Below are 12,155 nucleotides of genomic sequence, written 5' to 3'. Positions count from 1 at the left end.
ATAATAAATAACAGCAGCACTGGCTGCAGACATTAACCTATTAGATCCTTCTTGTATCACCTCCCAAGGTTTCTGAATGCTAGGCAAGAAGCAACAGTTTCAGATGCTGCTTTTTTCCTCTTTTTATAGAACAAACCCCACATTTTTAATATCTACAGTCACAATCACAAGTGGAATCACTCAGGTGCCAGAAAAAAACCCCAAATAACAAACCACCCCCACCACCCCCCAAAGATAGTACTCATTAAAATGGAAGTGTTGGTAGGGGGGGAAAGTGCTGCTGTATAACACTGTACTGCCAATGTAAATGTTCAATTAAGGCCTCATCAGTTAATTACCACTTTGAAAACTGGCAGAAGAGAGTTGGTGTAAAATATTCCTGGATGGAATTATCCACTTATAAGAGTGTTGTCTACAGTTTCTGATTAAAATCCGGCCTAAATATACCCCTTGCTTCTCCACAATTACTTTGGTGTCCTTGGAAATGATGGAGCAGAGCTCCCTCTAGTAACCTTCCTCTCTTTCCTTTCCCCAGGATATGCATGTTATCAGCACAGATGAGAATCAGGTGTTTGCAGCTGTACAAGAATGGAACCAGAACGACACGTACAATCTGTATATCTCCGACACCCGAGGGGTGTACTTCACCCTGGCCTTGGAAAATGTCAAGAGTAGTCAAGGGCTGGAGGGGAATGTGATGATTGACCTCTATGAGGTATGTCATGACTCCAAACATATCATGTGTATCTCAGGATCTCACATGGTGCCAGTACTCTTTCCTTCTTGCACTTTAGTCTCATAATATGCAAGCGAACGGCAGAGCCAAAAAGTGACTAAAACCATAGTTTTACCTTCCTTTTACTTAAGGGCCTCAATGCAATCATGAGTTTCAAGGACAGGTTTTACACAGGTATTGAATTTGGGCCCAGCCTAATATTATGAACAGTTTTACTGCTGTACTCTCCTGTAGCTTCTCAGGTGAGGAAGAGCTCGTGGCTCTTTTGTGCATAGGGAGATATGCTTTGGAAAATGTAGTAGAATAGTTCATTCAGTCCCTAAGAGGAGTTCCTTAAGTTTCTCAGCCAAAATCCTGCTGACCCACGTTGTTCCAGCCTGTGGCTCTGAAAGCTCCCAACACTCTGAATAGCATGATTCTCCAATTTTTGTTGCATTTCTGACAGTCTAATCTCTTGGTTTAGAAGTAAGGAGAGACAGAAGTTTTCAGCTATGTTTGTCACCTTCCTCAACTTGGACTATTCTGGGAACTGAAGTGATTTTAGATACGCCCTCCTGAGCTATCCCATGGTCATGGAAGCTCTCCTACCTCATTTTGATGTCACCTTTACTCCTGAGCCTTTTTCTGACAAGTACATTCTGCCTAAGCTCACCTATGAAAAGGCCAATTTGCATTGTCTTCTATGACAACTGATCCTAAGAAGAGGAATTCTAATGTGCCCTTGTAATTCTCTTGCTCTGCTGCCTGTTCTACTTCTGGAGACAGCACTCGGCTAAGTAGAAATTCAGTCCTCAGCTGCAGTTTCAAAGGACAGCTTCTCTTTTCAGGTCTCCTCCAGGGGATTTTCTGACCATTTAGGATAAAGGCCATGAACTAGATCTGAGTTTCTCTGAAAATGAAGATGCTTCATGGGTTTCCCCATCACCATCTGAATATTAGCTCTGCTATGTAGTTTGCCTTCAGCTGCCCTTTACTTGGAAACCACCTTGAATTGTCTAGAGAGCTCAAGTGTCGTACATAAATGCAGATGAACTGTAGGAGGATGGAGACAGGCATTTCAGTCATTTGGAGATTTTTACTATTAATCTCTCAGCAGTGCTGGCAGCCCATGGAAAAACTGTTGCCTCTTATTGCTGTCAATTCAAGAAGCAGTTTCACTGCACTTTGCAGGGTGTCCTGCATCCCAGGGGGAAAGAATAACCTTTGTTTTGTTTTACTAGGCTGACACCACACAGTAACCTGGGTTGAAATTGATGGAATCAGACTTGTAATGTCATATCTGCTGATTAACTAGATATAAAGAATATTGGCTGACACTGAACCTGGCACAAACCTTCCTTTCAATTTGATGTTCTAGCTGGAAGGGAACAGAAAGCCATCTAGAGTGATTCTCTCTTTAGGGTTGTTGCAAATGATGAATGCTCTGGGGGTAAGTGGATATGAAGACGAGAGAAGAAAAAAATCCATAGATAAATTAAAAGGAAGTGGAGAGATTACAAAATGAGTCCCTCTGTGGTGACAGTGTTATATTTAGAAAAGCAAGATTGAAAAGATGCCAGAGAAAGACCTGTTTAATGTGCATATATCTGTATGCATGTTTGTCAGGTGTTAGAAGTAAATTCTGGTTGCACTGTAGGTGAATGTGTTTGTGTGTGTAGTTTCCTAAACTGATTCTACATCAAGGATAAATCTGCTCAATGCTGCTCAACGGGGAATTGCATTGGACATGAAAAGAAAAAAGGTTCTCTCTTCTATTCTCCTGCAAGTCATCAGGAGCCTTTCACTCAGAGGTTGTTATTTCAGTGTGGGGGCTTTTCTGCTGCTGGACCTTGTAGAGGCTGAGGAGACCACTCCTGGAGGGACACTATTCCAGCTTCCGCATGCGGTATGAGAATAGCTCTTCACCACCTTCGTGGGTGTGCAGTCACAAAAGGGCTGTCTAGAGACCATCTCCTAGAGCAAGGGAAGAGCAAGAATCTCTGGCCGTTGGGTCTGAGTGCCCTTTCTAGTTTCTGCACCTCCCCAGTGATGTGGTTTGGCTCTGTAGTTGGACAGGTCTACAGCAAGACAAGCCTGAAGTGATAACAGACTATGAGGGGATGTGTCTATAACTACGGTATATAAGCCTATCACTCTGGGACTTGTTTTTTTTTAGCAGTGTGAATCTTGGATGGGAAGTATATGTTTGATGTATGAAGTTTTTGATGGGGAGTGAAGCATGTGTTTTGAGTTATGTGTTTGAGTGTCTTGTATGAATCTTTCTAAAACTGTAGACAGCATTTGTATCTGCAGACAATGCATTCGGGGCGGTGAGGATTGTCTACAATGCCTGTGTGGGAGCTGATGGAGTGCTTTTCTCTCTGACCACTGGTGGTCATGCACTTACTTGCATGAGTGTCTCTCTTACAATTGTATGAACAGCAGAGATGAACAGATCATTGTGTGTGTCAAGGTTGTGTATATACATTAGGTGTATCTCTTCCTACTGAGAGTACACAAACATGTATAGTGTGTGTGGTCTTTTTTTAAGCTAAAGCTATCCAAGACTGACAGTATAACTTACACTTTGCTTTCCTGGGAAAGGATTCTGAGTCCCAGCCCATGACTAGAATCATAAAAAGAAAAATTCACAGGATTTCAGAACACATTTATCACCTGATATATAAAACGCTCTTTAATCATTTATGGCTAGCATTTCCCAGGGACTATATAATACAACTATTACAGGACAACAACAAAGAAAAGTACAAATGGAGCTATAGGCTCTGGCCTCTGGTAGTAAAGGCAGAACTATGTTATTTTTCCAGCCCTGTCTATTCATGCAATATCACTGGGAGACAGAGTACCCTTGTCTTTTCAGGGTGCCTTTCTACTACAACAAAAAAAATCCTGAATACTTAGTTGGGTGGGACTACACATTCCAGCTAAGAAATTGAAAATATTATCTTTTTATACTTATATTAGCAATAAATTAGTTAACTACTTAATTTAAAGACTATTGTCCATTATGGCAAGTCATGTCTCAGTTTTTATATAACCTCAAATGAAATTCAGTGCCATTTCTGCAATAGCAGAAAACTGCTACTCAGGATGACTAAGTACACCAGTGTACTGTACCTATGCACTGTACACTAGTAGTCCCACAGCATGTGACTTAAAGTCCTGTACGGTCCTCCTCACTGGAAGCTGTAGCGTCCATATCCAGCCACATAATTAAATCAGTTGAGCTGGAACAATCTTTGAGTCTGTTGTGTAACCATTTACCGTGTGATGCCATTTAAGTTATAATCTCTACGAAAAAAAAAGTCTCGATGAATGATGATTCTGTGTACTAGCTCTACATCAGAAGAGATGTGGTGGATGACTGAACAGACTTGCTGGAAACCAAAAAGTTTCTCACTTTCCCCGCTCTCCAGATTTTACTTCCCTTTTTATTGCAGCACTCAGATTGCAGAATGACAGCCTAACAAATTCATTCGCAAGGTGAAGCAACTATTGGGCTATTGATTTTCAGTGTGCTGAGAAGATGGGAACATTCTGCAGTGTGAGTTGTGGTTTGAGGTTGACTTTTTTTCTCCCCACTAAGACACTTTTGGGCTTGGTTCCAATATGAGTCTGTTAGCATCACATCTTTCCAAATCCTCCTTCAGGTCTATAGAGTAAAGCTACTGGGTAAAACACCAGGAAAAAAAAAAAAAAAAAGGGATTATAATCTCATTGCTGGCTCTATAACTAGCATTCTGGGTGGCCTTGCTTGAATCACCGGTTATTTGGTTTCCTCAAAATACAAAAAAGTAATAAAAATACCTCTGTGCCCCAAGTTGAATCACTGATAATTATGAAACGCATTGGGATCCTCAGATGAAATGTCTTAAGCAGGCTATATGAAAATAGAAACACTGAATTGCAAGTTTATGTGTGTGTTGCCATCTTCTTTGCAAGGCCAAAATTGCTGCTGTTTCCTGCTACTGCAGTGCAAGAGACAAATAATTGCCCTGTACATATTTAATCTTTCAGGGGGAAGGATGCCTACACAATTGAGAGATTGTCACTTTACAAATAATGCTATTGACATCTTACCATGTTCTCATGATGATTCTGAAATATAAGCTTTCTTTTCTACTTGTCATCTTTCCACCTGTGATGGTCTTATCTTGTCCTCAGCACCTCAATTTGCCTTCCTACTGCTTGGCAATTCTTGCCCTATCATTTACCACATTGACAGAGCCACCAGGTCCCTGTTGGGTTTGACAGGGCAAGAGAGACACATGCACAGAACCTGCATCGGCTTGATCTATTTTTCAGCCATGTCAATTTTTCCTAGGTAGCAGGGATAAAGGGAATGTTCTTGGCTAACAAGAAGATTGACAACCAAGTGAAAACTTTCATCACCTACAATAAAGGGAGAGACTGGAGTTTGTTGCAGGCTCCGGACACTGATCTGAGAGGAAACCCCGTTCACTGTCTCCTAGTAAGTACCTGGGGGCAACTTGGGGGGTGGTAACATCCCAGAACAATCTTTTTCTACCAGTAACAAAAGAAGGAGCAGACAGCTCCTATCTCCATGCAATGTATCTCCTGGAGGGAATATGGCATATTAAAAGTGCAGTACATCAGCTTGGGTAGCCAGGTGATATTGCAAGAGCTGGCATTGTAATTTTTGCTTAATTTAATTTCTGGAACATAAGGAAGCATCGCAGATAGCTTCCTTCTGCACAACTGATGGTCTCCCCTTGAACAGTAGGTGAAGCTGGACGCCGTTTCTGCGCAGTTGGTTCTCTGGACACTAGATGGGAGGAGTGAGCTATTGTAGTTTAGGAATTTTCAGGACCTGATTAAGTTGAGACAGGTTCAGAGGAAAGGAAGGCTCTTATTTCTTTCAGGCTGCTCTGTTGGCAGTATTAATATTTATCCATTTCTCTTTGATCTCAGAAGTGAGAATCGACACATTCATCCAAATATATATATGTATAGCTATGTGTTGGGTGTATAATGTATCTATCTTTGTACTTACTGATATAGATCAACATTTAGATAAGTCTTTAATCATCATTATAGGTAAACAGGTTCCAAGAGTGAAAGTGAAATACAACCAGTGTGAATAGAATTGGAGATCTCTGTCAAAATAAAAAGTTTAGTCTGCTCTTGACATATTTTTCAGGCAATATAATCTGTACACTGTAGTGGGGTAATACTCATAACCCTAGCCTTTGGGATTCTCAATAGCTTTATGGTACACAAATTCTAACATGACTCCAGGCAGAATCAGGGGCATTATTTAGACTGCACTTCCTCCTGCTGTCCTGTACCTGCATGTTGTTTTCCATCAGGAAAAAAAAAAAAAAAAAAAAAAAAAAAAGTAGTTGTTTCTCATTTTGAGGCTGAAAATTTGTTAGAATCTGAAACAGTGTTATATTTGGTACATTGTGGTAAGTAGCTGAATGCTACACTAATCTCTTAACTGAACCCTATGCATTATTACAAGAGCAAAGAATAAATAACTTGATATTTGAAAATGTTCAAAGGATTGATTTTTTTATTAAGGCAAAATGCAAGCCTAGCATTTTTCATCCAGTTTGGAAAAAATGAATAGGGAAGACTGGGGGTCAAACAGAAGAGTTATTTCAGAGCATGACTAAATTTGTTTGGGTTTGTTTTCTTCTTCCAGGTTTTAAGAATTGTAACTAAAGACATTTTAAAATTAAAACTTTTTATGAGATGAAAACTGAAAAGATGATATTCAGAAAACTTTGTAGATGTAAAACAATTGAATTTTTTGGAAGGGGCAATGTGTAGAAGTGTATGTGTTTCAAATAGATTGTAATCTATTTTTCACTCAAGTGAACATATTTGGTAGAAAAACCCACCCTGGCTTTTTCAAATTATGACCAATTTTATCAGCAACCCAAGATTTTTATTATATGATAAGATAGTATAATATTTTAGGGGGCTGGCAAGACAGAAGAAATAAAAACTCTGCAGGCAAGTAAAATAATCAAAGTAAACTTTATTCTTTTTCTATAAATTTGAAATTTGAGTTCTGAGAAGAGGTCTTTCTTGATATTGTTGTTCACCAATCAAGAGAGATCTGACTTGCCATTGTGGTTGTAAATGAGCCAGAGGTACTACTCTGTGGGGTCCTTATGAAACCTGCGTTTGCAGGAACTGTGTATTTTATATACAAGAGTATGCTGTCCCTGCAGTTATCCATGATATAGTGTAAGTGGTCGTATGACTCTGTATAAACCAGGACTGGATGGTTCTTATGGATAGAGGGGATTATGGCTCCCTTAAGCCTTACCATCTTTACTGTATCTGCTGCTATACTCGTTGGCACCTGAGAACAATTCATTTCATTTAAAATTAGACCACATATGCCTGGAAAATCTGAAATTCCCTTGAGGGTGGTAGAGTTGAACAAAGGGTCATGAGTGTGGACACTTGTAGGTACATAGTGAGAACTGACCCAGAGAAGCATTTTGTTCTCTGTGGATTGCATTTGCATCCTTGTAGCTTCACTATGCACAAACCTCTACTTAAATACTGGTTCATTTTTATTTTACTCTCTGTGTACTTGCTCTGAGAATTGCTTCCACCTGTGCAAGCTTGATGTAGGCTTGTCATCCTGTTTGCACTGGGAGGCAGCCACTTCTTAAATGCTCTGTGATTTGGGCTGGGATAGGCATCTCGGGTCCGTGGGCATCTGTGGAAATCGGTCTGTAAGTTTGGTAAGGAACAAATCCTCAGTGGACCTAAACCATGTAGCTCAGTCTTTGATCTTCCAGAGAGAGAAGGCAAAAGAACTTAGCCCTTGCCTGTGATAAAGCCAGAGGAATATTCAACCATGTTTATTTTTCTTCTTCCTTAACATCAGGAAAAAACAGGCAAGAGGCCTCTTTCCTTGTCTGAGTGTGTCTGAGCACCTCTTCATGTTTAGATGGTCGCAAACTAGTGGAATGGTAGCAGAGCAGGGATTATCAGCTGAGCATGCAGGGTGTCAGGTGGTCAACTTGCAAATTTGCAAGAAAGCAAATAGATGAAATCTGAACTAAACTGACTTGTTATGTATTTTACAGGAGCAGGCAGTCAGCCTGCAAGAGAAAGGGAGGATAATGATACAGAAAAGGCACCAAAACCACCGAGTAAAATAACCTGCAAGACAGAGACAAGCTATTTAAAAATCTGATTTGAGTTTCACACTTAATGGTGGGGGAAGATGAAGGCAGAATATAGAATGCAAAAATTCAAGAAATGGTAGAGAAGAGACCAGAGAAGTTGAGAGTGTTAGGGAAATTTTTGAAGCAAAAGCACTGGAAATATGTGTGCCTGGAAATAAGTCAGGGATCCTGAAATAAGGACATTCTTCTGAGGGAAAATGCGAAGAAAAGGAATTCTTTCCTGCTCTGAGGCAATTCTGTTCCCTGTCAATGTGACATAGCTGTAGTATTTAAACAGTTCACAAATTCCACTCACCTCTTTAGTCACACTCTGTCTATCCCTGTATCACCACTTTTTTTTACCTCCTTACATCAGTTTCTCCTTTTCCTTCTACATATTACTGTTCCTGGCGTGATTCTGCTTTTCCTTATGGGATAGCTAAGTGAATTCTTAATAGTCCATCATACATCTAGCTTAGCTTCCATCCTTAGTCCACAACAGATACTAATGCTTTCACACTGCTGCTTTTTGGCATAATTGTCTCTAGCAATAGCTCAGGAGACAGCAATGACATATGTTCCGGCTTGTTGGCAGAATGGGGTCTGTCCTTTCCCAGAGTAACAGGGCAGTCCCCAGTCTGCAAGTGCAATGCTGTGTCCTCTATGCATCTGGTCTTTGAACCTAAACTAAGGAAGAATTAACGCAGAAATAAGGACGTAGCAGCTAAATTGGCAGCTAAGGAGGTTAAGAGGGAATCTGGTTGAAACACAAAGTGAGCCAGACGGAACCATCCCTCTACTGACAGTACACTCGAGGTGTTTTTTTCAAAGCAACTCAAAGAATTTCTTTGTGAGATGGCTCTGAATAATGAGGATGGAGGAAAGCAATGAAATTCTATCTAATCCCATGGTTTTGTTTTTCTTGTTTACACCACTTGTTTTCTAAGCTGAATACACTTAATCTTCATAAAATAGCTGCCAAGGTGTTATATGCCAGAGATGCTGGTTTTGTTTAATACTTATCTTGTGCTATGAAGTGTTTAACTGAGGAGTAATTCTATCTTGCAAGTTGTGTCTAGGAGAGTTAATCAATTAGCTTTCAAGGATGGTCTTGTGGTTAAAACACAGGGCTGAATCTCAGGAGAATCTTGATTCAATTTTTAGGCCTATCTCCAATTTCCTTGGGCAAGTCATTTATTTTCTCTGTGCCTCCCTTCCCCAGGCATCTGTTTATTCCTTCCCACATTTTGTTTGTCTTGTCTATATGGATTATAAGGATTTCAGGACAAAGACCCTTTTCTCATAAGGGGGGGCATTCATGCCATCTGCTACAGAATAATTTAAGCATCTAAGTGAGGTGTTTTGAATAATTCTTCTGAAGTGTTTATCTCTCTTCACTGCTCCTTGTTAATACTGTGACTAGTCCTAGGTTTGTGAACAGTGCCTAGCATCATCCTTGTGTTATAATACTTTTCCCCACTCCTGATCAGGAACAGTCACTAATAACTGTTTTGTGGGTGTCATGCCATTGGAGACAGTACGGGTAGACTTTGCGGAACAGCCAAGAAGTGGGTTTGTGGGTATTTATGAGAAATTTTACTAAGGAGTGATGAACTTCTTGAGAGGGGAGCATAAAAGTGCTGGCTTGAAAATATTAGGAAGCATGTAATGAACTCCACCATGATTGTAAGAACTATGGCAGTGAGCAGAGCTATGGCCTGTGCCACTCATGCTTTATCTTCTACCTAGGTTGTAAATGCTCCATGGCAGTGGTTGTCTTTCCCTTGGTGTCTGTGCAGCAGCTAGAACAGCTGGGTACTAGGCAATGACAGGAAACACAAAATTGGTGACTGCCAGCGTGGGAAATCAGCTGAGTTGCTGCCATTAGTTTCTGTCTTCAAAATGCTGAAGTGAGCTTGGTGTATGTTAGTTTGTTTTAAAAATATGTTCTGTATTTAGTCTTTTCACAATATATAAAAATGTAAAAGGAAAGAATTCATGCTCTTGCAATGCTTTTCCATTTCCTGCATGCATGTCAGCTTGATTTGGTTTCTACTCCCTCCCTGCACCCTCAGGCTGCTCCAGTGGCTGCCCTCACAAAGCTGTCAGTTAGAGTTAAGCTGCTCAGTACATTCCATTTGGCAGATTTTGTTCCCTTCTGCACGACCCATGTCCCCTTTTCCCGTCTCACATAAGTGAGAGTTCCCATCCCTCCTCACCACCGTCATTTGCCTTTGCAAAAAAACCCCTGCCATTCTCCACAGGGGGATTTTCATTTCAGGGTCATAGACCTACTTTGAGATGGGATGGATAAGTCATCTTTCTCCAATGACCTGTGGGGCTAGGTATCCTGCAGAGGAAGGGTACAGAACTTTTGGGGCTGCAGACCTAGCCTTCTGGCTAATAAAAATATTAGCCAGAAAGACCTGCTTCCTTAGAGCCTGAAGTTCCTTCTGCATAGCCTCTCATGCTCACCTTTAATCCATGCAAGCTGAAACATGGGCTTTGCTGTATTTGTGTTCCTGTGTGATGTCCCCCTCGATTGGGCCAGTTTGTTTCAGGTTTTCTTGACAGTATTTTTCTACCTCCCTTCCTTAGAATGTTTCATGAAGGGTTCTTCGTAAGGTTTGGAAGGAAAAAGATACTGAAAATCCAAGAGTGGGCAAAAATAATCAGAAATTTTCAGAAGTTATCACAGTACAGATCTGGGGGGAATTGTAATGGCAACTTTGGAAATCTGCCTGTCTGTCTAACCTTCTTTCTCAGCTGATTTATTCTGTACCACTCCTATCTTATCTGAGTACTTGACATACAAAATCAATAACAAATAGGTGAAGTTTCCATGGATGCATTTGTATTGAAAAATCAAAGGTCACATCCAGATGGGGCAATGAAGCATTGTTTTAAACAATTTTTAAACTAACACTTTCCAGTCTTGGTATTTCTTCTTAGTACAGTGCAGAACAGAGTTATTTGTCAACAATACTCAGAGTCAAGAAATGGTATGACACTGTCCGAATTAATTTGTTTCTCATGGCTAATTAGTGGTGACTCAGCACCACACTGAGAGGGTTATATTGCTTCTTGTTACAGAGATAGCTTGGACAGTGCTGGTCTGAGAATCACTTCATCATATCTCAGCCTTGCTTGCTTCTAAGAGAGCTAAGAGCCAGGGGAGCTAGGTAGTCCTTACTATTACCTTTCCTTGCAAGCTTGGTTGCCTCCTTTGTGGGTACAGCCTCAAAGATCTTGTCCTTGGGAGAGGGATTCAGCCTAGCAAATCAATTTCCCAGTGGGAAAAGGTTGCATCAGAAAATGATAGCGAAGCTCTTGCAACAGAAGCAAGACAGTGGCTGTGTCTTTCTAAGGGCTGAATGCAGTGGTTAGGAAGTAATACAGGAAGACATTGTATATTTCTAAGCCTGTAGAAATAGATGCATGCATTTCATGTTGTGTCAGCTTTTTACTTTTATTTCCCCTTTCTCCATAGCCCTATTGCTCCCTTCATCTTCACCTGAAGGTTTCAGAGAATCCCTATACCTCAGGAAACATCGCCAGCCGAGACACTGCCCCCAGTATTATTGTAGCTTCAGGTATGAAACACTTAAAGATTGCCTGTGTATGATGTGAAAACACTGACAAAATTTTGAGGTTGTGGTGGGTGCGGAGGGTGTTGAATGGCTTGTGAGGTGTCACACCACCAGTATTGGTAAGGAAGGCAGGCTATCAAATGGAAGTCCTTATGGACCTTCAACTTGTCATGTTTCTTATGGAAACTGGCCTTCAAGACTGAGGAGATCACTTCTAGTCCTCTACTCCTGTGAACATAAGATTCAAATCAGGGTATTTCCTTTGCATATGGAGGTGTGTAGACCTGTATGGATTGGATCACTTATATATATTTTTTCTTCAGACTGAAAGTCTTTCCTTTCCCCATCTTTCTTTTCTTACAACTAGAAGTTCTATAATTGCAAAAGGTAAATAAATACATTTACTCCCTGATTTTCTGATTCTACTGTTTCTTAGAGTGTTGCACCACTAATCAATGCTCATCTTGCAGGTAATATAGGCACTGAACTATCAGATGATGACATCAGCATGTTTGTTTCTTCTGATGCTGGGAACACTTGGAGACAGGTAAGTGATACAGAATCACAGGTTTAAATAATAATCGTAGGATAATGTCATAAAAGTAGATTAAAACTGTCACTTAATTTTTGTTTCTTTTGGTTCAGAGTAGCTTTTTGCAAATCTTTACAAAA

At 40.4% G+C, this 12,155-nt stretch overlaps 1 protein-coding gene across 3 annotated transcripts in view; it reads left to right on the top strand.

Moving 5' to 3' along the window:
• SORCS1 (sortilin related VPS10 domain containing receptor 1) overlaps positions 1 to 12,155 on the top strand; it is a 300,163-nt gene that overhangs the window by 231,443 nt on the left and 56,565 nt on the right. For all 3 annotated transcript variants that reach the window (XM_074907687.1, XM_074907689.1, XM_074907688.1), the window contains exons 9-12: positions 536 to 715; positions 5,061 to 5,207; positions 11,384 to 11,486; positions 11,954 to 12,030. In XM_074907687.1, the coding sequence (XP_074763788.1) occupies positions 536 to 715; positions 5,061 to 5,207; positions 11,384 to 11,486; positions 11,954 to 12,030 (507 nt within the window). The remainder of the gene's footprint in view (positions 1 to 535; positions 716 to 5,060; positions 5,208 to 11,383; positions 11,487 to 11,953; positions 12,031 to 12,155) is intronic.

The sequence above is a fragment of the Athene noctua genome, chromosome 5 (assembly GCF_965140245.1).
Source record: "Athene noctua chromosome 5, bAthNoc1.hap1.1, whole genome shotgun sequence".
Taxonomy (NCBI): Eukaryota; Metazoa; Chordata; class Aves; order Strigiformes; family Strigidae; genus Athene; species Athene noctua.
The sequence above is the reverse complement of the archived record's forward strand: the minus strand, read 5'-3'. Positions and strand labels throughout refer to the sequence as shown.